General features: G+C 33.4%; 3 protein-coding genes and 1 pseudogene across 5 annotated transcripts; 2 read left to right on the top strand and 2 right to left on the bottom strand.

Moving 5' to 3' along the window:
* The first annotated feature begins 2,452 nt into the window (after positions 1-2,452).
* On the top strand, positions 2,453-5,522 carry LOC123224687 (E3 ubiquitin-protein ligase RZFP34-like). 3 transcript variants are annotated; one of them, XM_044648377.1, is made up of 12 exons: positions 2,453-2,886; positions 3,026-3,097; positions 3,175-3,262; positions 3,357-3,416; positions 4,008-4,040; positions 4,161-4,238; positions 4,322-4,365; positions 4,502-4,542; positions 4,657-4,739; positions 4,814-4,905; positions 5,009-5,078; positions 5,154-5,522. In XM_044648377.1, the coding sequence occupies exons 2-12, from the start codon at positions 3,027-3,029 to the stop codon at positions 5,349-5,351; spliced, it is 858 nt and encodes a 285-aa protein (XP_044504312.1). In that variant the 5' UTR covers positions 2,453-2,886; position 3,026; the 3' UTR covers positions 5,352-5,522. The 3 variants fall into 3 exon arrangements, with proteins under 3 accessions (XP_044504312.1, XP_044504313.1, XP_044504311.1); XM_044648378.1 differs by having other exon boundaries at positions 2,454-2,709; XM_044648376.1 differs by having other exon boundaries at positions 2,454-2,901.
* A 2,455-nt stretch (positions 5,523-7,977) lies between these two features.
* Positions 7,978-13,006, bottom strand: LOC123225024 (protein SOSEKI 3-like). Its single transcript, XM_044648866.1, has 7 exons — positions 12,611-13,006; positions 12,260-12,521; positions 12,080-12,149; positions 11,629-11,744; positions 10,627-11,524; positions 8,926-9,228; positions 7,978-8,810 (listed from the first exon to the last, which is right to left on the bottom strand). The coding sequence occupies exons 2-7, from the start codon at positions 12,447-12,449 to the stop codon at positions 8,735-8,737; spliced, it is 1,653 nt and encodes a 550-aa protein (XP_044504801.1). The 5' UTR covers positions 12,450-12,521; positions 12,611-13,006; the 3' UTR covers positions 7,978-8,734.
* Positions 13,007-15,621: 2,615 nt separating this feature from the next.
* On the top strand, positions 15,622-19,921 carry LOC123225360 (annotated as a pseudogene).
* Positions 19,922-21,523: 1,602 nt separating this feature from the next.
* Positions 21,524-23,190, bottom strand: LOC123225233 (arp2/3 complex-activating protein rickA-like). Its single transcript, XM_044649141.1, has 2 exons — positions 22,929-23,190; positions 21,524-22,854 (listed from the first exon to the last, which is right to left on the bottom strand). Exons 1-2 carry the CDS (start codon positions 22,980-22,982, stop codon positions 22,087-22,089), a joined length of 822 nt encoding a protein of 273 aa, XP_044505076.1. The 5' UTR covers positions 22,983-23,190; the 3' UTR covers positions 21,524-22,086.
* Between the last annotated feature and the right edge of the window lie 3,253 nt (positions 23,191-26,443).

Here is a 26,443-nt window from a genome sequence, read left to right as displayed (position 1 = left end):
TAAATTGGTATCTCAAACCAGCTATGAGATAACAACGGCAGGGTTCTGCAAAGGGTTCTTAGAGGATGACAATGACTTTGGATGGCTTTCGGGGAAATGACAAAGGTCTAACGGGGGGGTGAGATGGGTTGATGATTTGGTGTAGAAAGGTGGGCATTGCTTCAAACTTCAGTCCATCAATTACGGCTATATCCGCAAAATGCAATTTGCTAATTTTGTTTACATAAAAAACATTAGTTATATTTGGGTTAGTTTGTGACAATTCAATTTAGTTTTTGGTTGACTTGAACACAATTTGAATTAGAATTTACGTAAACAAAAAAAAAAAAAAAAAAAACTCAACCTTATTAGTCTGCATTCAGCTTCCTGATGCATCCATTTATTTGGTGGTGAGATGTTCTTTGTTCTTGAAGAACAAGTAGCGGGAGGATCTTGTTGCGAGAAGCAAAGATGTAAAGCACCGTTTATACATGTATGTGACTGGAATTATCCTGTGGAAATATTTGTTGACCATTTTCCTGAATTCTGTATATCTACTTATCTAGTATAGAGTTTGTCGAACCTACACTTTCGAACGATTGAAATGGAACTGCAGCAACTTTGGTACAACTCGGAAATGGAAAGGGACAAAAAAGGGATGCATTCAAATTAATAGGCCAAAAGTCATTCTCAAAGTTTGAAAAGTTAATACTTCACCCACAAGATTTGTTTCCTTTCTCCAGCCATCACCATTCCAGCCGAAAGCTAGTGCTTTCTATCCATCTTCCCAATCTGACACAAAAGCCCAAACACCCACCATCCATAAATTATAGCAGTTAGAAATCTGCTGAATCTTATAATACATTAATTCTTTCTTGAGAGAAAAATAGAAGGAAAAAGGTATAATAATTAATATATTTGTTCTCATTTGGGGTTTCACTTTGTAATTAGAATCATCTTGATCCGCCACAAAGAGAGTGAGATACTATTTTTGAAAGGCTTCTTGTAGATATATTAATTTAATTCTTGTATCCTATGCAGTATATATATATATATATCGAGTTTGTTGAAGCTTCCCTTTCAAACAATTAATTGGAACGGAACTGATCTTCAGCAACTCGCAGATATTTTGCCGTTTATATAGGTGAGTGGCGTAAGAATTGGCCCCTTCTTTGTTTTCAAATAGCAGCTAAGCATCATATTTAAACACTCAACTTCTTTCTTACCAATAATTGGAGGTGACACTTGGCATTTGGCACTTTAACATTTGGAGTTGGCACTTGAGACTTTATGGCTAGCCAAGTCAGACAGCTCTTTAAACCTTACGATGCTGCAACTTTATGAACAATTTGATATCATCAACAAAGTTTAAGAAAAATACGTCCTTATAAAGAAAAGGCCGATCCAGCTAATTCAGGCAGTTAGCAAGACAACAACCGGAGTTAAATATGCAGAAGGGCATCTGAGTTATATCTGATAATTTTAAAATATTATCAAAAGAGATCTAAACCTTTGCTCTCATGCATAAAATCTCTCTATTTCGTGTTCAAACTTTCTCTTATAACTTCTTTCTATAGTCTCTGCGAATGTAACTTAAGGGAAGCAGCATCGCTGTTTGGGCCCATCCCAGAACGGAACAGCCCATACGCACTTAATTTTACGAGGCTACGCTTCACCGAACATTTCAAAGAAGACGACAGCATGTCACATGCAAAAACGACAAATGCTGACAAGGCCAAACAACACCAGCCATTCACAATCTACCACGTCTTGTACTTATCGGATGTTACGATAGGTTGGCTTGCCAGAAAAGATTTGGTCCGGGTCCCACGCTGAGTCAGCTTATTGTCAGATCCTATCCATAGATGAAACATCGGTCGGTTCCTATGAACTCTCCTACCACGCGTTGCTATAGAGTGTGCAGGCACGCTCAGAGTATTTTATCCGTCCTCTCTTGCCATCTAATATGAGATTGGGAATTAATTTATTTTTGTATCCAATTTGTATTTTCTTTGTCACTTCTCATAACAAATATTCAAGCATTGCTTTCTAATTATAATAAATTTATATATATAATATTTAAAAAGCACTTCAATGAAAGAAATATTTTTAATAAAAATTTTTCATAAATATTAAGTAATTATTTAATAATTATTATAAAACTTACAATAAAAAAAAGCCTTAACTCATTTGTAAAAGTATATAATAAAAAAATATTTTCTCTAAAATACATTGTCAAAATAAAAAAAAAAAGACAAATTATAAGAGTAAACAGATAAAAAAATTTCTTGAGAAAACTTCTTAAAATATATTTTTTTGAAATAATCACAACCCTACAATATAATAAAATAATATATATATATATATATGTTAATAATAATATAATATAAATTAATTTTCTATAAGAGCGTGTAAATCGCGAGAGTCTAAAATGCTAGTGTGACTCCAAATTCATCACTTATCCAATATTTCCTCAGCTCCAAAGTACCCTTTCACTGAAAGGTCGTTATGAAAAGCTATCGTGTCCCATTTCGTAATTATGACAAGTCCTTCCGATTTCCGAGCCCTTGTTTCCCGCCACCCAATATAACAATAGGATCAGGCCACTCTTCCAACTCGGTATCAACTCAGTCTCTACCCTGCATTGACTCAACCAAAACTCACACTGAATTCAACTACTTCTACAGGAAACGTCAATCTAGGAGAGCTCTATATCAGTGTTAGCAAAAGGTGTTAGATTTTATATTTAGCTGTAAGTTAATTTTAGCGTAGCCTGTGGCCTTGCGTGCATCCGAGTCGGCTCACTCAAATCACACGTACAAACACATAAACATTTCCTTCTCTCCCCCTCTTTTAAGTGCAGTTTTTTCCGTATAAATCTCCATCTTTCAAGCAACACCGTTTCTTGTAAGAAACTCAGATGTGGGTTCTCCATTATTTTCATGATTTTTTTCTATTTTTCACTGGTTTTCTTATTGGCTATTTGGGGTAGGTTTTGATTTATTGATTCATTCTTGTTGTACGATTTTATGTTCAAATTTTGAAGAATGGGGTCGTCTCATGAGTCTGCTTCTATTGAATTTGAGTCTTCGATGGAGCTTGGATATGGGAATTATGGGTAAGCTTCATCCACTGAATTTGAGTTTATTGAATGTGTAATTTTTGTAGTGATGTTATTTTGTTGTTTTTGTGAAGGTGCTCACATTATCGGAGGAGATGCAAGATTAGAGCACCTTGTTGTGGTGAAATATTTGATTGCAGACATTGCCATAACGAAGCTAAAGTATAAATTAAGTTTTTGCTCATTAATTTTGCTTGTTTATGTTGATTCATATTTTTATAACTAATATCAAAATTCTCTGAATATTTATAAACAGAATTCACTTGAAATCGATGCTCTTGACCGTCATGATATTCCACGCCATGAAGTTGAAAAGGTCGGCATATGTTTTTTCAGCTTTACTTTTGTAATTGAAGTATAGGGTCTTAAGTTTTTCTTAGCTTTGGAGCCAGAAATTCAAGGAGGAAAAAGTAACTGGTGGCCAACTAGCCATGCGGTTTTCAATTTCAGTCCTTTTCCATCGTCTTCTTCTTTTGCTCCTTTCTCTTTTGTTTGTTCTTTGTATTTCAAAAGGCTAGTGAATTTTGTCATTGTTATGAATCTTAGATTGTAATGTGAGACACAGACACGTAAAAAAGAAAACTGGATAAACTCTGGACCAGTAACAAGACAAGGGAAAAACAATTCCTACTTGTGCACATTCTCCATACATTTGTATTTTCGTTGCCTAATTATGTCTATCAAATACAATCAATTAGGCCACTGGTATTTTGTGGATGATGTTTGATTCTGTTTTTGTATAATCTTTTATGACCCATTGGGGACATGATTAAGTCGAACAGATATTTTTTAGACAAGTTTTAATTTTACTGAAGGTCATAGTTTTCTTTTCTTCCTCTGATTTGACTATGAGTTACTATGTGATTTTATGTTTTTGTTCTCTAATTATATCATGTTTGGTTCTCAGGTCATCTGCTCTCTATGTGATACAGAACAAAATGTAAGTGTCTTAAACATAAAGTAACTGGGTATATTGGCCAAAAAAAAAAAAGTCAGCACAAATCACTCAGAAGAAAATAATGTATGTTGGTTTTGATATTGTTGAATTATACTGTATCAGGTCCAACAGAATTGCATAAATTGTGGAGTTTGCATGGGGAAGTACTTCTGTGAGAAATGCAAATTCTTTGATGATGATGTGAGTTTCTAGTGGTTTTATTGTTATCGATTTCCATAGAGAGTTCTTGTCTGTAATCTCTATGAAATGGTCACTTCTTTCAGATATCGAAGAATCAATACCACTGTGCTGAATGCGGAATTTGCAGGTGAGATTCTCAACTTGTCTTCTGTTTTTTCTATATTTCCTTAAATTTTATCTGCCATAGCATAAGAATTAGTAGTATTTAGTTTTTTGTTTTGCGTTTCTCTTGAAACTCATCCTCCTTGTTATTGGTTTTACAGAACTGGAGGCAAGGAGAATTTCTTTCACTGCGATAAATGTGGTGAGACAGCAAATTCCCTTGTTGACCACTGGCCAGTATCAATGGCTTTCCGATCAAAATTTATTTTTCTTCATTCTTTGAACTAACTTCAAATTTTTGTAATTTCTGTTTCAGGATGTTGCTATTCGAAGTTCATGAAGGATGCGCATTGCTGTGTGGAAGGAGCAATGCACCACCATTGCCCTATTTGCTTTGAGGTAAACAAAAACAAGAGCATCATTGCGAATCAAGAAATTGACCAAGACATAATATCTTCAATTTTGATATGCAGTTTCTATTCGACACTATGAAAGACATTACTGTCTTGCGCTGCGGACACACGTTACATTTTGGATGTTTGAAAGAGATGGAGATGCATTGTCGGTAACAACTATTTTCCTTTCTCAGTATATGAGCATGAATAAGCTAAGAAGTTATTCAGATTTTACTGGTTTACATGTTCTCAGCTATTTTCTAACTCTTTCAGGTACTCCTGTCCTGTATGCTCAAAGTCCATTTGTGACTTGTCCAATTTGTGGTCAAAGATTGATAAAGAGGTAGCATATATATTGTTATACATTGCCAACATGCTTGAAGCCATAACAATCTGTCACTAAAACCTCATTTTCCAGGTTGCCTCAACTCCAATGCCTGAAATTTACAAGAACAAAATGGTATGGATTCTGTGCAACGATTGCGGCACAAACTGCCGTGTTCAATTTCACATTGTGGCACATAAATGCCTCAGCTGCAAGTCGTACAATACTAGACAAACGCGAGGAGACATCTCAACTTCATGCTCATATGAGATGCCTGAGATGGTGAGATGACCGGTTGTTGATGAACAGGCCTAAATGGCATCAGAGAGAGCATCTGTATTTTTGAATAAACACCATCTCAGTGATATTTTTGTAAATGCACATTGCTAATGGGGAAAATTATACCAAATTACACCTTGTTTTAATCACAAAATAATACATATTCAATTTTTTTTCTTTCAATTATGGAACATCATCTTTATTTAATTGAGGGTATCTAAAACTGAATATTGAAGCATCTTATTAGCATGGAATTTGCTTGCCCATTGCTCAGGCCTTAAAAAAAAGAAAGTTACAAAAATAATGTATTGGTTTCTATGTGCACTCATACTCCATATTAGATTTTGATTTATATATTTTAATTCTACGTCGATTCTAACTTGCCATTAGTAAATCTTATTGCATTGAGTTTCCGATGCTGTGCCAAATAATGATAATTTCAACCCAATGCTTAGAACTTTGGGATTAGGGGTTAATTTAAGCGAATTGATTTTGAACGAGAGTCAATCTAAGTATCAACTCCAGTTTAAGTTTGACTTGTTTAAGTTGGTGAATAATAATATTGTTGAAAGTCAACAATATTATTGAAGAAAAAAATTTATCAAAGAAGAAGAATTGTAAAGAAAAAATTCACCAAGAAAAAAAACTCCAACGCGGATGTCGATTGCAAACTAAATTTAACTAACTAAAATTATTTTATTTTGAATTTAGGGATGGCAACAGAGAGGGGCAGGGAGGGGATCTCAATCCACATCTCCGTCCCCATCCCCATAGGGGATATCAATCTCTGTCCCCATTTTATCCTTGTTATGGGAATGAAAATGATTCTCCATCTTCTCCTCATGAAAAAAAATCCCTTCCTCATCCCCTCCCTATTCTCACAGGAAAAAATTTCTTTCCCGCAATTGTAAGGAAAAATCTTTTTCTCATACCCTTTAAACACAATATAAATATATTAAATAAACTTAAAACCAATCCACTGTTTTAAATGTTACGTATATAATAAATTAATTATTTTAATATGTACAACAAAACCCTAAATAAATTTAAAAAATATAAATAATCTAAAACTATAAAAATATATTAATATTTTGAGTAAATATATTAATATAAAGGGATGTGGATGAGGATGGGGGCGGGGCGGGAAAGGAACACATGTATCCTCATCTCTGACCCGTCCCTGATTGAGAGAATTTTTTTAATCCCCATCTCTCTCTTATTTCCTGTTTTTATCGAAGAATCTCCTCTTCCTTAAAGTCGAACTAAAATTATTATTTCTATGACTCGTTCATGACAAATAACAAACCAAGATTGAGTTAGTTTGAATAGAATCCATCCTGTTCGGACTTGAAGTGCAACTTGGGTTGTACCCTATGAGCTTAAACGCGTTATGCATCAGTAATTCTATTCGAGCCCCACCTCATCTGCTTGTATCCCCATCATCCATCTACTAACTTGGAATCTAGAGAGATTGGTGGAGTTTCTTGAATAGGGTTTTTATATTAAAGTTGAAATAATTGTTTGACCTAGATCTGGGATCTAGATGTGTAATCAAATGCACGTTTATAATCAAACAAGAAAATTAACTTACTAATTCAGTTTTAAAACTGTTAGTCCTGCACTCATCCCGAGTACATATCCCAATAACAAAATTGTTTCAGTTTCATACCAAAGGTAAAACCTGGTGTTCTGTGGTTGACTTTGTATGGGACGGCGGAATGAACGTTTATGTTGTACTAAATAATGTTTTATCTGGGCAAAAGCTGCCGACAATAAAGCCCTGTGAAAATAATGGAGTGCGTTTTCGCAAAACCAGTCTCGATTCACGTAAACCCGGCACCTCCAACGCTGTGTCGTGTTGTTTTATTAAATTAATGGGAGATATATTAAAATTTTATTAATTGAAAATTTATCACTTAAAATTTTGAAAATTATTAAACGTTTAAACAATTTTAAAATATTTTATTTTATTTAATTTTTTGAGAACGTAACGTTTTTATTTTTTTAAAACTATTGAAAGTTATATTAAAATTTTAAAAATTTTGGTAACAACCTAACTTTTTCAAAAAGTAGATTGGCCCCTCAAACTTTTGAAAAGTGAAAATAAAAATAAGGACAAAAAAATAGAATAAGGGAAAAAATAGAAAAATTAAGAGAAAATAAAAAAGTATATGCAAAATGATTTTTCAATTTTTATTTAAGGAAAGTGAATAACGCATAAAAATCTGATTTTTTTAAAGGGTGATAATTTATCATTTAAGTAAAGATAATCTAACTAAACCATTAAATAATCTCAAATTATATTTCATCTTAGGTCTAATAATCAATCCTATATTCATTTCATCAGATAAATTAAGAATCTGATTTTTAAATATTATTAAAGGAGATTTGAACTTTTACCTTTATATTTAAAATCTCACTTTTTTGTTAATTAAACTACCATTTGTTGGCAAAATTTTGATCATATATATGAACTTCAACAATTTTCAAACTTATGTTTTATGTGTTGCTTGGTTATCCCCACTAGCCAATTAGGTTGCCCTGGGACATATGATATATATGTATTTTTTCTTTAATAATGAGGAATCTCACCAAAAATAGATGTCCCTTCAGAACTAAACACAATTAATAGATTAAATAAATTAAAAATCTAATCTTGAAATGCCATTAAAAAAGATTTAAACTCAAACATTTTTATATATGGCACCACCTCATGGAGCACTAAGCTTATCTTTTTTGGCTTCCTTTATCTTTTTTTGCTTTGACCTTCCACTGAGCACTACGCTAGCCTCAATTTGTATCACCGAAAATAGATTGATCTCGGACTTCTAGGCAAGCCTCTGTCTCAGGATCATAAAGCTGTCTCGCACGTGCAAAAGCTTTTGGCAATGGCAGCCCTTTCCCTTTCCACTAGTGTTAATTTGAAACCTGGCTTCAATTTAAAGATGCAGATATAATATCGAGCTTGTAAAAAAAGTAACTTTTCCGCATAGGATTCTGACAATGGAGCATAAGGAATCTCTCGAGGATGGTCAATTTAGCCAAGGTAAATTTTACGGTAACCAGTTACCAGTCCAAGTCATATTCACTAAAGTAATCTTGCCAGTTTGTTCTTCTTTTGCAGTGTAATTCGTGAGAAAGCTGACCAAACAATTTACTCCATGAAGCATAGAATAGAATGGTTCACTACAGCTGCAGCACTTTGGCAAAAGAGAGAATTTTAACTTTCTCTTTCTCTTTTCCTCTTTCAACTTTCCAGATGTACAAAATGGTCACATGGAATGGAATGGATCTGCCATACATCCATCATCATTTGGTATTCAAACCAAACTTACAGTTTAAGCAATGACAAAATTTTACGAAAAAAGGATCTATCCCCCGATAGAACTTCAAAATTATCTCCAAGAGCAGCTGAAATTGACATCATTCGGCACTTTCGATTGGATTATAACCCGAGCTCCTGAAGCAAGCCTGTAAGAAGGAAATCAAACTAAATTTTCAAACATGGATAGAGATAATGGAACATAAGAAAAGATTTGAAAATTTTGAGCACCTATTAGAAAATTGGGTTAGAATCAACACTTAACTTTCTTCGATTTTGATCACATTCTCCTTCTCTTCTCTGAAAGAATCCAGCCTGTTTGATGGTTTTTCACCTGAAACAGGTTCAATTGTTCTTTTACTGCTACCATTGGATGAGGTACTAGGTATACTTTGGGAGCTGTCCACTCTATCAGAGGAATTTCTAGGTTTGTCAGAAATAGGTGATTTCATTGAATCGCTTCGTGGTTGCTTGCTTAGCGAGGCCTTGATTGAGCGAGGAATGCATTTTGAATGTCCAGAATTAGACTCCTCTTTGTCCTCAATTGAATCCAATTGCTTTGAAGTCCTGCAATCAAATTGATTGATTGTTATATCATAATAAACAAGAAATTTACCAGAACTTGAGAGAAGACAAACCATCTGAATCTAATTGCAAGTATACAAAACAACTATTCTATGATAAGTTAGAGTGCTGACATAAATTGAAGTCCCAGTATCTGCTTAATATGGTGTTGAAGCAAAACTTTGAATTCTCAATAAAGCTGAGTGAAATTAAGAAGCTGAGTAAATTTAGTATGAAGGTCGAGCACTTCACAATACTTTTGACATTCACTTCATAGCATTAGAAATGAATTTTCTTTATCTAAAAACACATCAATCAAAAAGAAAGGCAATCTACACAGTAGAATTCTAGATTTTCCAATAAAGAAATGAACAGGTATACAAAATGACCTAACTGAACCAGGTATCAGGTTCTTCTGCCTTACACTGGTAGATCTAGATTGAATGATGCGTAAGTAGTCTTTTCAAGTCTGGTTCTTAGATGTCTCCTCAAGCCCAAGCTTGTTCACATAATAGATCATGCCAAATAATTAGTCTAACCGTAGATCCCAACATGTTAATATTATCGGGTTCTCCTGTTTTAGACTGGTCAATCTAGATTGACTGAAGCTTAAGTAGTCTTTTCAAGGTTGGTTCTTAGATTTCTCCTCCAGCAAAAGTAAGATTTCTCCTACATGTCATGTCAAATATTTAGTCTAACCGTAAATCATAACACTCCAACATGCTAATATTCCTTGCACAAATTAGAGACTAAAGCAACCAAATCCCCTCAACAGCAACTTGTTTTGACACAAATGGAAAATTGTCCATAATGACATGTTACGCATGGATAAATGATGGAACACCCATTGTAAGTGAAATAAGCACATATTTTAATATAATATTTGTTTCTTCTAACACATGAAACCCAGAACTAACGGATGAAATGTAACAATTCTACTAAATATTTTTTTCCATTACACAAATTTACAGTGCGTGCTCATACTAGTGTTAGACCATGAATTTCCATATAAAAGAGAAACTCATTAACACCAGCAAAGTAAATCAAACCCCTTTGGTTATTAAAAGATCTAATATCAAATTTTTGTGATTGTTTCTAGCATAGTTTTACATCTAATGTTGTGAGACAACTTAACTTTTAACAGTTGAAGGGCTCCAAATGATCTTCCCATATAGAAACCTTTTCATAAAATTAGCTATGAATTTCTAAGTCACATTTCAGCTATTTACATAATTATCATGCTTGATTATCATATAATAGAATAATACAACTAATAAAAGCTCATAACTCTAAGGATCCTTTAAACTGTACCAATCAGAAGATAAAATATGGAACTAAATCATCAATCGCAGATTGTATTTGAAAATGATATTGTGAGTTAAGAGCTAGAGCCAATTTAACCTGTTAGCATTGTAGGAAGAAGACCGCTTCAAAGAATTAAGAAGTTCTTCTTCTTCTTCCTTCGGCATTTTCGTCTCAATCAAACTCCCACTAAAATATTCTTTGTTTTCCAGTCTCAGGCTCATCAACCTTGGATTCTCAGACAAGGAATCACGCTCTCCCAACATTAGTGAAGTAGAGAACAACGGGGAGGGAATCTTTGAATGGGAAAACATCGGCCTGTAGGTTGGAATTAGACCAAAACTGTGATCTTTTACTGATATTGACCCGCAAGAGATCAATTGCATCAACATATTTGTAGCCTTGAGTCTTGCTTTGGTTTGCATTCGGATTTCTTCCTCCTCAAGAATTCTGAAACTGTTAATTTTATTAACATCAGCTCTAATCAAGGATTCCAAAGTTTCAGTCCTCCCACCTGAGGAAGATAGACTACAGGAAGATGGAGGAGGTGAAACTGAAACTGAATTCCCACATATCTCAGAATTCTCTTTCACACATGGAACCTGATTTTGGTAATTCCCATTACAAGAAGGTTCTATAGACCTATCATCAGTAGATATACCCCTAGTACAGGTTTCTCTTGTTTTAGATCCATTCACATCCTCAGTCTGTGTTGAAGCATCTGCTGATCCATCAGTCTTATAAACCTTATACTCTGTTAAGCTTAGAGAACCACCCCAAGAAGAATTCTTTCCAACTGTAGATTTTGGTGACACACCAGAAGAATGAGGATCTTCAACTGGAGGAGAAAGGTCATCATCTTGGGAATGCTTAGTTCCCTTCTCAATCATGCTCGAAGATGATGAAGAATCGTCTTGGCTCCTAGAAGATGCTGGTTCTGGTAATGCTAACTGTTTCAAGCTCTGAATTTTGGTGTTTCCAATAGGACTGAGATGACCTGTAGGGATAATTTTGTGGCTTTGAAGTCTTAGATCCGTTTCGCAAATGGTATAAAACTATTTTTAAGCTAAAAAACAATAAGAGCAGATCATTTTAGTTCACCTGATTTAGATTCATCAAAGAGCTCAGATCCTTTAAGAACATATTCATTTCTGTGCACAGGAAGAATTAGATCATCTTCACAGAGATCATGCCACACAAATCCATTCCTGTAGCTTCTGCATTTATTGGAAAAAAAAAAAAAAAACCTTAAGTAGACAATATTCTGAATATTAGGAAGAAAAATGACTTTCTACTTGCTTATCATTCCAATCACTGGGCTCTACTTCAAAGCTACCATATACAGCTTAGAGTTCCAGCTATTTATTCCTTAAAAAAAAAAAAAAATTCAAGGGTACTAACTATGCAGGCAAGCCAGTTCACAAATCGTGTTAACTAAGCAGCTCTATTAGTCCTTTTTCAATGCTTTTCTCAGCAAATAAACAGGCCATCCACAGCAATTTTGTAAAGAAATAAATAGAGAGGAAATGGTTGACTGGTAATGCAAGTCTACCTCTTACAAGACCACGAATACATAGAAGCCATCCCTCTGCCTCTCAGACCATTAAGCCTATAAATCACATCTGCACCCAACACAAAAAATCCTCTCAATAACAGAGACAAACTAAAACAGCCAGACCAAACGTCGACGATTTCTTTCTCTCACACTAATCAATCAGTCACAGTACAGTACCTCTTAAGTATAAACCGTCTGGTGACAACGGAACTTCAATAATGTGAGGATGTTCAAGCTGACGATTCCTACATAGATAGTACACAACAGCCACTTTCCGACTTAACTGATGATACTTTGGCGATTTCTCCGTCCACACTTTGGCTCTCTCCGGACTCACTTGCCGATAATTGTTCATTCTTCTCTCCATTTCAATCTCCAAAACGCACCGTTCAACACTCGGATTACCACTCCAACCCTAATCTCATCAAACCAGCCATAACTGCCACCAAATAACAAGTTCAGAAAAAACCAAACATAACAAATCATAAATCAGATCCAACAATAAATTTGAAATATATTTCTTAATACCTGGAAAAACGACATGAAGAGAGAGTAAAAAGACGAGAGAGATTAGAATTTATAAGCAAAGCGTGAAGGCAAAACGGAACGAAGAGAATAAGGTGTAGGAATAAGAACGAGCAGTCAATGGTTTCTTTAAAGTAGACAGAGAGAGAGAGTGAGTGGATTGATTGTTAAAAGTAATGAAATTGTGAAAAGCGAAAAGTGAGTTGAGTGATAGTGACTATAGAAGAAAACGACGCAAGGAAGAAGGGAGTTGTGGCTTCTGGCTTCTGCTTCTCTCCTTCGTTTCTGGTGTCGTTTTGTGAATTGGATTGGACGGACGGAGAAGTGATTTTGTTTTTTCAGTTTTCTGCATTTTTTTACGAAACACAGTCAGTGATTAAAATTTAAAAAATGTGTTTTGATGAGATTATTGCAGAATTCCGGTAACTATGAGGCAAAATCTAAAATTATTCACTCTTCTCGTTGATTGGAACGGTGAGCTGTGCAAATAATTGTCCCCCAATTATCCTGTCTACTAGAACAAATCCAATACAATGATGAGCTGTGAAAACAATTTTTCATTTTTTAGTTACTGTATAATAAGAATTCGAATTCAATTTTTTTTTTTTTTTACAATTTTTATTATTTTATTAGTTTTATTAATCTTTGGATTTACCTTATTTTTTTTTTTTCATTATCTATATTTTTTTTATTTCTTTTATCATTTCTGGCCAACGAAATCTAAGAAGAGTAGAGGCAAGGCATAGGTGAAATTGGAGAGAAAACAGGCAAAGGCAAAATTAACGAATACGTAGTTTTCGGGAATGATATGTGAATATTTAGTGGCAGTCTTTTTGAGCCATTTTGCCAGCCCTTTTGAACCATTCCGCCAATCTCGCCGGCCACTTTATTTTTTTTTTTTAATTGCAAAATTTGGCGATTTTTATAATTTTTATAAAATTTTATAAATTTTAGGATCAATTTAATAATTATAATTTTTTTTGGATAAATTGTTATTAAAGATGAAAGATATTTTTGTCTTTTTAATAATTTTATTAAAAATTTATTAATTTAATAATTTTATTAATAAATTTAATATATTTACAATGATAATGTAATAGGAAATATAAAAGGTAATTTAATTAATATATTTTAAGTAGGAGATTATGAAGGTATTGTATTTTTATTTATTGATTTTTTAAAAAAAAAATATTTTTATCTTAAATTAATAGAATAAGAAACTTGAATAATATTTTTGAATAATTATATCAAATGATATCTAAGTAAAATAATATTTTTGTATTTATTTATTAAATTTAATTAAATATAATAATTATTTATACTTATTAATTTTTATCAAATATATTAATATTATATACCGAGTTAATCTTTTCAAACCAAACATAACCTAAAAATAATTTTACGGCATTTCCTCGACTTGAGGAAAATATTAATCAAACTACAAGTTCTATGATTTATATGGCTCTAACTTTTTCTTCTAAATTACAAGGTCATTCCAAATTTCTATTCAAATAAATACAAATCATGACTCAAAATTTTGAATGGAATTTATTGTTATTTGAGATGTATGGTTTTTGCTTACCCCTTGAAATGGGCAAAGTCAATATCTAAGGCAGTGTCCTCTACTTTATGAATAACAAATTAAAATTGATTGATGGAACTTAGGATACACACAATATTTAATGAACTTAAGCGTTGAACAACCTGAATTATTAATGGAAACTAGCCCAATTAAATCGTTGAAACCATGTCACATTTTACTATGGAATAATTGGGGTGGCGCAGTTGGTGGTCGTAGTCCAAAATTAAAGAATCCTGAGAGATGGGGCAAGCACGGCTCATAATGTTTGCATAATTAGTCACTACGCATGTAGAGGTGGATATGGATTAGACTAAGTCAAAACACCGTTTAATTTGAGTTTAGTTTAAATATAAAATTATTCAATTCAAATTTATTAAACCAAAATTAAGTCTGATTCGGATGAAAAATAGCTCAATTTGGTTTGATTCAAGTTTGGCTCAATTATGTAGCTTAAATTAATAGTTTAGTTTAGTCTGAATGTATGATTTTAATATATGGTTCATTGACACAACGATATTGTTTTATTCAAATAATATTTAAAATTTTAAATTCGAGTCAAACTGAGTCAAAAATTGAAACCACTAATTCAAACTATGAATTTAAGCTGAATTAAATCATAAATTTGAATTATTGATTCGAATTAAACTGAGTCAAATACTTTTTGGCTATAGTTTAATTCGATTTAAAAAACAAGCAAAATCTCTTCAACTCAAGTTTGATTTAAATTTGAATTAAATGAATCTAAGTCGAGTTAAATCGAATCAAGCCTTTTCGGATTATACCTAGGCCTATACACATGTTATGCACCAAACTGAATGTACTAACACAATATTAGATACAAATAGATTATGGTTTCATCAATTAACATCAAAATTAGTAATATCCTTAAAATTAGAGAGTAAAATCAGGGTTGGATTTAAATTAAACTGACTTGATCTCAAGTCAGTTTAATCTGCTCTTAGAAGTTAGCTTGAGTCAATTCAGTCTAACTTGAGTTTGAAATTAATAAATTCAAGTTAAAAGATTACATTTATTATTAAAATTGAGTCAATATTAAGTTAAAAAGTGTTTAACTTAGACCAATATGAATTTATAATTTAAATCAGTAATTCGAATTTTTGATTTAGTTTGACTTAAATTCATATTTATTTCTTTTATGTCCAAAATTATTTTCTATACAAAATAAAAATAAAAATAAATTAATTTGTATTTTACACGCTTTATTCATAAAAATAAAAAATTAGAAAATTACGTATAAAAAAAATCCTGAAAGAGAAAATTTTAAATTTACCCTAAAATAAAAAAAATAAAAATTAGAAAAGTAAAAGAAAAAAAAACCACCACCACGCGAGATGAAAATTTCCCAAAGCCCTCAACACGCGTGGCGCGCGCGGGTCCAAATCCCTAAATAAATAATCTAAGGAAACTCCCGCCAATTTTCTTTCCCTTTTTATCCTCGGCGCTGCACTTCTCTTCTTCTTGATTGTTGAATGCTAACTCTTCGTTCATGACATCCTCTTATTTACAAATATTTATCTCGCCATCTCCTGAAACCGACCGCATTATCTCATCTTTCTTTCTCCACTAAACCGAAATCACTCTCTATCTCCTTAAACACTGAACCCGATATGTCTTCACGTCCCTCCGCTTTCGATCTTCTCGTGTCCAAATCTTCCTCTGCTGCTCGAAGAAGAATCCCTAAGCCACTTCTTCTAATAATCGTAAAACTCTAACTACGCAAAACCCTAAAACAGTAAATTCATCAGCTAATGAAATTCAAAAAAAAAAAAAAAAACTATGAAAACTCCAGTTTAAATCTCAAGAAACCCATCTCGAATCAACAGATTGAACCCCCAGATCCAGTAGACCCCAAACCTGCCCAAGAATGGCTTGGTAATTGCGTAAGACTCGAGAAGGAACTGAAAGTAGTGAGTGTTAATGAGAGAATTGCGACATTGAAGAGTAAAATGGTGTTGATGAAGGAGAAGCCAGGTGATTTTGATCTTAAAGCGGCGGCTTGTTGGGAGAAAGGAAAGAAGGTGCGGTTTATTTTCTTGAGTTTGGCATTTGAGATATCGAATGAAACGGGGCGAATTGTGATTACTATGTTGAGGACAGTCATGGATACGACCCCTGAGGACTTGGTGACAGTTGTGTATTTGGCGGCCAATAAGATTGAACCAGCTCATGAGGGACTGGAGCTAGGACTTGGAGATGCCTCTATTATAAAGGCGCCTGCGGAAGCATATGGGAGGACTGATTGATGCTCAGGTTAAGAAGCTGTGTAAGGTATCGAATTTTCTTTGTTTAGTTAAGTAGCTTTGCATATAGAGTTCTGTTGTTCTTATGATTAATATCGATTGTTGGTTTTCGTGATGTGATGTTATTTGTAAATCTTGAGGGGTGATTTGAGCGATGATGCACATGATTGCTCTGGTTTTGAAATTGAGTTCATTAAGTGGGTTCAGGAGGCTTATGAGTTATAGAAGATGAATTCCTATTATAAGATTCTATGATTCTCAGTTACATATGTGGTTGAAGAAAATTAAGAGCTTCAGTCATATTATATTTCCTTTATTTCTTTTTTTTTTCCTTTCTTTTTCATGTTTTAATTTGGTAGGAAAAGGGAGATTTAGGCCTTGTTGCCAAAGCAAGTCATTCATCTCGATCAATGATATTGAGGCAGCCAGATGCATTATCTATTAGTGAAGGTTTTGTTGCTTTTTGGCTCATTGCTAAGGTGCACTGTTTGTTTTCTTCTAAATGAAAAGCTTTGTTTGTTTTTTGGTTTTTGGATATGGCCTGTGAGTTAGATCCTTATTTTATTTGGACATATACGTTTACTTGATAATCATTGTTGTCAAATGCTGAAATTATTTATTGGAAATTATTTTAGTTTTGTTAGTGACATGCCCCACTTTTTGCTTAATCCAATATAGAGGTTGGAAAAGATAAGCAAGAGAAGAAAAAGAACAGAATCAAGGTCCTCCTTGTTGCTGCAACTGTTTGTGAACCTCAATATTTGATTCATCTACATCAGGTGGTTGTTTGGACGTATACTTGATATTGGCTTGTTGTGAACCTCAGTATTTAATTCATCTACTTCAACTGGGACTAACGAAAAAAGTTATCACCATTTAGTCGAATGATGTATCCTAGAAAATTGGTTTTGGGGTAATGTGAGTTTGGGTTGTTGAACTTCTGGGTTTATAGCAAGAGTGGATTCGGATGTAATATTAGACATGGTGGTAAGAATAGAAAGTTAATAATGGTTGAGAAGAAGGTCAGTCAAAGGATTAAGTCCTAAAAATTGTGGATAATTGAGAAAAAGCAAAACAACTAGTATCTCTAGGGTTTTTGAGGCAGAGTCAAAGTCAAAAACCTAATCCGATGCCATTTTAAAATAATGGATAATTGTTGTTTTCTATTTATACACTTTAGAATATACTTGAGTCTTATTATATAGGAGATTTACATACCATAAAACTCTACGAAATCTTATATTTATAATATTCTACACTAATCTATTTTTATATTTACAAAATTAAATCAGTTAACTAATCCCTAATGATCTGATCCTTTATCACACTCAAATTCTTTCCTTTCAACAGTCTGTTATGACTTCATTGTTTTCATATGTTGGAATATACAAGTCCCATATTAGGAAGAAAATTAAAAATGAAAGGGTATATATAATGTGATGGGTATTAAAGTTGGATTAACTTAAGCATTGTAACAATTGCAGCCCAAAACATGTTAAAGCCTAAATATATTAATCTCCAGTATTTTTAACATGGTATTAGATTGGGTTAAAAACCTAGCTAGACCTTTAGGCTAGCCAAGAAGAGCCAGACCTATGTTTAGACTCAATTTTAGATAGATTAACCAAGAAGAGATAGATTCTGGTTTACATTGAGTGAAGAAGAGTCATAACCAAGTTTAGATGGGTCATCCTATGTACATCAAGCATCAACTAGTAGCCCAGTTACACTTGAGGGGGAGTGTTGGAATGTATAAGTCTCAAATTGGGAAGAAAAATAAAAATGACACAATATATAATATAATTAGTATCTGAGTTAGATTGAGTTAAGTTATTTTAACAGGGGCCTAAAACATGTTAAAGTCCAAATATATTAAAAGCTCATAATTTCTAACATCCTGATCTCCAATTCTTTGGCATTGCTGAACAGGCACTGGATTTTTTGAAGCAATGCCTGAAGAATGTTCTTCTAGTCTTTGCTCTAAAGTAATTCTGAAATCAAAGGTTTCTGTACCTTGCTCTTTCGTAATGTGAAACAAGTGAAATTTTTTATTCATTATGTTTCTTACTCTGCTAATTCTAACGGTTGTCACTTCTGGCCATACTACTGGTGTTCTGATACCATCAATCCAGATTGGTTTGAGCTCACTGAGGTAAATTTATAGTTTGATCCTGTAGTTAAACTCCTTTATTTGTGATTTTCAGCTATGTTGTAGTATTGTTTTCCCCATTTATTTCTTGTGACTTCTGAATTTTACTTAGAATTTGTGCATCTTTTTTTATCTTTCGTTTTTTTTGATAGAGTTCAGTCTGTCTTTGAATTTTATATCTCCCCAAATCCCAGCCTTTTGGTGGCTGGGCACCAGCCCAAATATGTTTCCTAGCTATAACTTATCACTCAATTGCAACTTTCAATTCCTAGGATAGTCTATGAAGTCTATGCTATCCAATTTCGTTTTAATCCCTGTAATGTTTCTTGAATATGTTGTAGTTTCTAACCTTGGGACCTTGGATTTCACACTTCTATGGTACCAGAAACAACAAAATTGAACAATTCTCATATTTACAGCTAAAAAATTGTGGTGTCCTTGATGGAATGAAGCCTTGTTAGTTTCATTCGTTTCAGCAGTTGATTTTTTACAGTTTTTTGACCCAAGGAATGAAATTGTTGCAGGTCTGGGAGTTGAATGCTGCAGATTTGACTATTAGTCCCGTTCACCATGCAGCAATTGGTGTTGTGGATCCTGATAAGGTTGAAATTTTTGTAGAAACTTGAATACTTACAGATTTTTCTCTCCTTTTTGTCTTTTTTTTTTTCAATTTGTTGGTTTTCTTTCCAACAATTTAAAACCAGGCAGGAATGACTTCTTAATGATCAGTCATCTGATGATGCAACACATTTCTGGCAATCAACCATCAATGATACAAAGCTCTGTACTCTTGAATATCAGTCATTGCTTAAGCTCCTGCCCCTACTCAGCATCATATTGAAATGTTTGTAACTACAATAGAAGTCAATGTCCAATTGCTTTCAACATAGAAATTGTGCAATCAATTAATCTGGTGCATGCTGCTAGGGATTATGTATACAAGCTTCTCTTGTGATTTTGTTAGGACTGCCTATTTGGCCTTAGGAGACAAACAGTAGAGGACAATTGGGGGCACGAAAAAGCAAATGGGATGTGGGCATAGAAATGAAAGGACCACTTATAGGAGAGGGTCACGAGGCTTAAGTGAGAAGAGAGAAAATTGATAATGGTGAAGATGTGAGGAAGGAAGAAGGAAGGAGATCAATAGGCAGTTTCGACTGACTGAAGGAGAGAATTTAGCCTCTTGAAAGCTAAACAATCCTGGAAGAGAAATCGGGCTCTCAAATAGCCAACTTAGAGAATGTTTTGTTATCTTTTCTTTGCTATTTGCTATGCTTGTTAAACTCAGCCAAAATTAATACAAATTCCTGCTGTTTTCTTCATCTTCTTGTCATTTACATTACTGTTATTGGTCTGAGCGCAGGATAATTGATGGGTTCCTAACAGATTTTCATGTTAAGCTGTATGGCATTCGCTTTGCCAGTCTTTTGAGTTTCATATGTCTATGTTCTTTGCATTTTGATTGATGGAAGGTCAGGTAGAGTTTCTACTGTTGTAAGATTATGATTGCTGTATGCACTGAGGTGTGAGAATTTGATGTGGAATTATGAAGATTGATTAAAGACATTGCCTCCAGCCCAAAATTGTGTATGCATAAACACACGCACGCACACAACTCTGTAGAAAAATTTACTTCTGCCTGTATATTTTTCTTACTTTTTATTTTGCTTTTGAGCAGGGCAATTAACTTAGATTTCCATGTCTAATTCGCATTCGGGAAGATAAGAATCCCGAGCAAGCCTCATTATCCAACCAGGTGAAGAATAAGGCTAGTTGCTTGATAATTTTGTTGACATGGTCTAAAAGAGATACAGAGAATAAAACAAAGAAGATGGAAAATTGAAATAGTAACTTTGTCCAAATTGTTTGAAGTACAAATATATTTCTCAATTATTTCCAGGTTGCGGATATTGTATAATGCGCAAAAGCACAATCAACCAAATAATCAAGATAAAATGAAGATGATTGAGGAGTTTGCACCAGGTATATCAAAAATTTAATCTTGATACGTAAGATTTGAATTTTTTCTCTAAATCCCTATTTTACTGCACAAGTTACCCGTGCTCATGGGCTTTCAGGTTCCATTTGTAGGTAATGGGGAATTTCCTGGGCAGGCCTAGAAATAGAATGCTTCTTTCATCTCATTAATCATTACTAATAATAATATGGCCGTTTGAAGATTAGGAAGAATTATTGGTCAAGGTTAAGTATTCGATAAAGCCAGAGCTATACGATAAGATAGAGAAGTGAATGTGACAAGAGGCTATGAGTAGTAGTAGTAGTAGAAGGTAGGTCAAGTCTTAATTAAATGTCTTTTTGGTCAAAAATTAACATATTAATTTCCAAGCCTCTATGCCGTGTGGACCAGGGCCATTCCGCATAGTTTCCCAGTTTTCCACCAATTTTGCAACCGGCTCTTGAGGTCTAAAGTCTTCTCTTTTCTATTGCCTTTTTCATAGGTTTTACACTTGCTTTCATTTTCTCTCGTTCTTTTTCTATTAAAATGTTCTTTGAAACCAATGTTTGAAGACTTTGAGTCAGTTCTGTGATATAACTGGATTGCTGTCAATTTTCCATGTCTTCAAAACATTGTTAATTACATCAGTAAATCAGTTCTGTGAATGTTAACATCACATGTGTGAGTGAGAACTAGAACAGTTTTAAAGATGCAAGTAAAAACTGGATGATTTGTTCCAATTAGATTAAGCTCGCTAATACTTAAGCTAACATATTACCATTCTTAAAAGGTTTAACATTGTCAAAGGAACAATTCGTTTTGTAATGTGATTGCTTAAAAAATAATCACTAAGTGGATGAGGGAAATGATTAAAACACAAGCATAAGCATACACAAGTGAAGATAGAAATAGGGAGTAAATTAGTAGTATTAGCTTTCAAGGTTAAATGATTTTGAGAAACATAAGATTACATTAAAATATATTAATCATAAACTTTACTTCAAAAAAAGGATTAATAAATAATCATACAATCACAACATTAGTAGATATTAATTCTGATTTGTGGGATCCAGTTAACCCGACAAGCAGGGTTCTTAGACCTCCTGGTTGTTGCCCCCACTCAACAACTCCACACCCACACCCAAACCTAAGCCTATCTCACCTTCTCCATAACCAGAAGAAAAAAATCTCAATTTCACAAACACAAGCCACTTGCTAAACTACTGTCTTTAAGTTACATTTTACAGCCCATGTGCACTGCAATTTTGGGCAAATTCAAGTTCAAGCTAACCACAAAATGTGCAAAAGAAACACTAATTTTAGTTCTTACTCTTCTCTCCACTGAGTTAAACTTGTGTTTAGATGACTCCCCCTTTTTTAACCACAAACTTATGTACAAAAGCTATATCAAAGATCTTTCACATACCCACCTCACAGTTCCATCTTTACTAATCTATAATCATCTTAAAATTGGTAAATTATAACAAAATCAAACTGTGTGGACTAATGTGTAGTAGTAGAGCGAGTGAGTCATGGTAGAAGAACCCTCTGATACTTTGTCTCTGTAGGAGAATCAGACCCATCATTAAGAACCCTTTTTCTGTTGACTTTGGCACAGCTGTTTAGAATGTTATTGCAAGCATTGATGCTGACCAGGGAGTCTTGGTGGAGTTGTGGTAAGGGAGGTGGTGGTGAAGCTATGGTTACCGGTGGGATCTCAAAGGACTCAAGTGGAGGTGGTGGGTGTCTCCATTGAGGCAGTGGTCCTGCTAAAAGAAGGGTCTGTAAAAGTGGACCTGCTTTCATTACTGCCTGTAGAAGATTTCCCTTTTCAGGTAATGGCTTCTCAGGCACTAGCTCAATTGTTGGTTCTTGCCGTGGTGGTGGTGCTTGTGGTTGTACTGAAACTGGTGGTTGTAATTGTGCTTGTGGTGGAGGGATCGGGTCAATGACTGGAGATGAGACAATACTTTCTTCACAATCTGATGAAGAGAAGCCATTGTTGGAGTCAGTTCGCCTTCTGGGATCATCTTCAATGCTTGAAATTCCAGAAAGAGGACCAGCTGTTTGTTGCTGCTGATGCTGAAGTTGTTGCTGTTGTTGGAACAAAAGCTTCTCAAAAAGAAGCCTCTGGCATTTCTCTTGAGCGGCATCTCTCTCTCTGATGACTTTGCTCAGCAGATCTTTGAGTTGAAGTAGTTGGTCATCTCTTTTTTTAAGCTCTTCTTGAACCACCATCTTCGTTTGTTCCAACTCAATAATTGTGCACAAAAGTGAATGCCTTAGATCTTCCATACTCTGTAACACCGAAACAATAACAAAGTTAGAAGCAAAATTGGAAAAGAAAGAACAATGTGAATTTAGTCACTAACCTTTCCTTGGCAGTAGTAAGCAAAAGTAAGAAGAGGGTTGCGTTGAGTGTCCATTAGCAGTGAAAAGAGAAAATTGGTGTTGAAAGACAGAGAGGGCTGCAGTGAATGGGGAGGTTTATGAGTGGTTTCATTTCATGTTTAGGTCCTTATTATAAGTAGAGGAAGAGGTGCTGCTACTGTTTTCTTTTGTTGGCTCTTCTCTTTACTGTAGTTTTATTTTATTTTTCTCACAAGGGAGGCGAGGATAGACAAAAGCAGAAAAGGCCAAAAGCCAACCACGGCCTTGTTTATTCTGAGCCAGTCATTTGCACAAGTCTAATGTCACTATGCGCAAACTATAATTCTTGTAGTGAATAAATAAATATCAAATTTCAGCGCCTAAAGCGGGGTAGAAAGCCATTCTGTCTTCATTTACCTCACTCGATGTACGAGGGCTACAGCAACACATACTGTTGAAATGTTCTCAAGACTTTACTTAGTGGGATGATAGAAAAGATGATTAAATTACAAGAAAAATAGAAATTATTAAGGATACTTTTGATGCGATTTCCCACCATCAATTGGTGTACGCAATTGTAAACCTTACATAAAATAGTTTACAGTAATAACAAGAAGAATTTGAATCGAGTTTGATGTGTTTGCTATAATACACTAAAATGTAAAAAAAATAAAAATAAAAAAGATAAAAAAAAATGATATAGAATTATTAATATAGTTCGATACGATGATCAGAATATTTATATCTATAATATTATTCTTAATTGAGGTGTATTATAACAGAGTAACAATAATTTGTTTGACAATTAGTATCTATTTTCTTCACATTAAATTATTGTACCTATTATTGCTTAATTACATTTGTCATGTTCTTGGATGACGAAGATGATCCCCTTTGATTATGCTCTCAAGCTTTAATTGGTTGTATAATCTCACTCCCTCCTTATCTTCAATATCAAGGGTTATAGGTAAATTAGATCCCCTAATATTTAAAAATAGATTGACATCCTTCGTGTATTGCTATCCAAAAATAACAAAGGTCTATCGTAACACCTTCGTCAACCTCTCAACCATCACTAACTCCTTAACATCTAACAAAGAAGATATTTTCTTCACTACGTGAAAACAATTTCTACTCTTTAATTGACCTACATATTAGGTAAATAGTCTCATCAACCCATCTTTCACCAACTTTAAATAATAAATATACCTGCAAGATCGAGTATAAGTATGTAATTTTATTATCTATTTTGGATATATATTTATTTTATCTATATCCATCTCGACCTAGTCCTTACACACTTGATCTCCCATTTGTCCAATTTACTTGGGATGGTAACAATTTCCCCCTCAAATTATGAGGATAATAACCTTTACACCCAAGATTTATTACTTAATCACAATATAAATGGAGTTACAACAATTTCATCCTCAAAATTTGAGGAATGTAACAAACTGTAAGAATTTTGTGGCACGTGCACTGCCTCACTTATTGCATCCATATTCTCCCTTTTAGATTGTATTTTCTGTGTTCACTTGACTAGATGGTAGTGCTGTGCTGTCCATTGATTTTTCTGAGACAACTAAGTACAACATAAAATCAAAATTTCCTTCATCCCACTCATCATTAAATAATTTTTACTTTAGAATGAATGCATTTAATTTATTTTAACTGGCATGCAATTTACTTTATTAAAATTTACAAGTGCATTGATATAAAAAGCCTATTTCCAAATTAACTTGAATATTCTAGTAGGTATACCTTAAACTCAACTTCAACGGTGGCGTTGTGCCTTATTTTAAAATTGAAGTCTTCTCAAACTATAATTTAAAGATAATATTAGGTATGATGCTTTAACTTTTACTTGGAAATTTGAGACAATATTTTTTGTTTTATCGGTTTAAAAATATAGCCCTCCATTGAAAAATAGGTTAGCCAGCCTTGGTTGGTCTTCATGCTTTTCATATCTTGTGTTTGTTTGTCTATGGACCATTCCAAGAATTGTATTATGTCAAATAAAATCAACAAATTTTAAAGTTTAATTTATTTGGGTTACAATAGTGAATTAATATATATAGGGGTGTTTGGATGTTATTTAATCTATAATTTAAAATTGTTCAATCATATGATTATATATCAATATTTGTCTTTGTATTTATATTTGTTATTATTATACAAAGTATCATTGTTTCAAAAATTATTAGTGTAACATCTTTGGTTTAATAGTCTAATCTACTGTAAGGATATTTTTATGATTTTGTTTATAGGTTTTATAACTCAAAACACATGTTGGGTTAGTATACAATCACTAATTTTACAGGACTCATCGAGCCCCTTCATCGCTCATGGTTTTGTTTCTAAATTTTACAACTTAAAACGTATCTTGAAGTGCCACCACCCCCGCCCCTCCCCCAATCGCTCATAGTTTTATTTCTAGATTTTACAATTCAAAACATATCTTAGAGCCTCACTATCATTTAAGAGGACTTGTGGTCTAATAGTTTGACCCATTATCAATATATTGTTCACTTTAGATATACAATCCATTATAATTTTATTTTTAAACTTTATAATTCAAAACACATCTTTCCAACTTAAAAAATTTACAAACTATTAAATAGTATGAATTTGACATTTTTGAGTAATGTGGGATGCTTACATAAATTCAACATTTCTCTTATACTTTACCGATATGAGATTTGTCTAAAGTTGTCACAATTAGAGGTTTTATAACTAAGTAATATTTTTCATTTATCCAAAAAAATATTTTTCAATGTTAAATAAACTAGTTTAAAAAATGTTAGATTCTAATATGCCTACCTAGGTTGAACTAAGAACTTTCAAATTATTATTCCTTCCATTTGATATTAGAGCAAGAAGCCAACACAAATAAAACAGAGATTAAACCTAATTTCTGTTTTTATGATTAGTGGGTCTAATAGAAACAAGTTAGCAAAAGCGATAAAATAACATGGGTGTTTTGACAAATAAACATATAAAACAGAGAAAATATAGAGACATTTTTGACTTTGTAGGATGTTTGCATGTGCCGATGCCGTTACCATAAAACATAAATTCAGAAAATCTACAATCCAAGTTAATGCCAAAATCTTAGTTCATTTTATATCATAAGGTCAATCATCCTTAGGGGGTTTTCTAATTGGTCATAAAAAGGGAGCTGATAACCAAATTTTTCCGTAACTTTTAAAACAACAAAATATACTTATAATGAGTACTAATTCAGTATCGAAGACATAACAATATAACACCAAAATCCACGAAAAATAGAACAAACTCAACTGAAAAGAAAGCACGCATACAATCTAAAGTAGCCTCTTCCAAAACCTAATTTATTAATCAATCAATTATTACAATTATATGATTTTTTATTTAAAAAAAAACAATAGAACTCATTATGAGTATTCCCATTAGGTCTAAACATGTTTAAGATATGATTATGCAAGCAACATGTGCATCGCAATGGTTTACAAAAATACCATTATAATGCTAAAATACA

This window comes from Mangifera indica, chromosome 9 (genome assembly GCF_011075055.1).
Source record: "Mangifera indica cultivar Alphonso chromosome 9, CATAS_Mindica_2.1, whole genome shotgun sequence".
Taxonomy (NCBI): Eukaryota; Viridiplantae; Streptophyta; class Magnoliopsida; order Sapindales; family Anacardiaceae; genus Mangifera; species Mangifera indica.
The sequence above is the reverse complement of the archived record's forward strand: the minus strand, read 5'-3'. Positions and strand labels throughout refer to the sequence as shown.

Bases quoted from the DNA above. Each gene is read 5' to 3' on its own strand.
- LOC123225024 (XM_044648866.1), bottom strand. From the start codon at position 12,449: ATGGAGAGAAGAATGAACAATTATCGGCAAGTGAGTCCGGAGAGAGCC. The intron at 9,229-10,626 runs GTTAAATTGGCT...ATTTGATTGCAG, and splicing joins TCTTCCTACAATGCTAACAG to GACTTCAAAGCAATTGGATT. The intron at 8,811-8,925 runs TTAAGTGTTGAT...TCCTTCTTACAG, and splicing joins GTGATCAAAATCGAAGAAAG to GCTTGCTTCAGGAGCTCGGG.
- LOC123225233 (XM_044649141.1), bottom strand. From the start codon at position 22,982: ATGGACACTCAACGCAACCCTCTTCTTACTTTTGCTTACTACTGCCAA. The intron at 22,855-22,928 runs GTTAGTGACTAA...TCGGTGTTACAG, and splicing joins CTTACTACTGCCAAGGAAAG to AGTATGGAAGATCTAAGGCA.
- LOC123224687 (XM_044648377.1), top strand. From the start codon at position 3,027: ATGGGGTCGTCTCATGAGTCTGCTTCTATTGAATTTGAGTCTTCGATG. The intron at 4,906-5,008 runs GTAACAACTATT...TAACTCTTTCAG, and splicing joins GAGATGGAGATGCATTGTCG to GTACTCCTGTCCTGTATGCT. The intron at 5,079-5,153 runs GTAGCATATATA...CTCATTTTCCAG, and splicing joins GGTCAAAGATTGATAAAGAG to GTTGCCTCAACTCCAATGCC.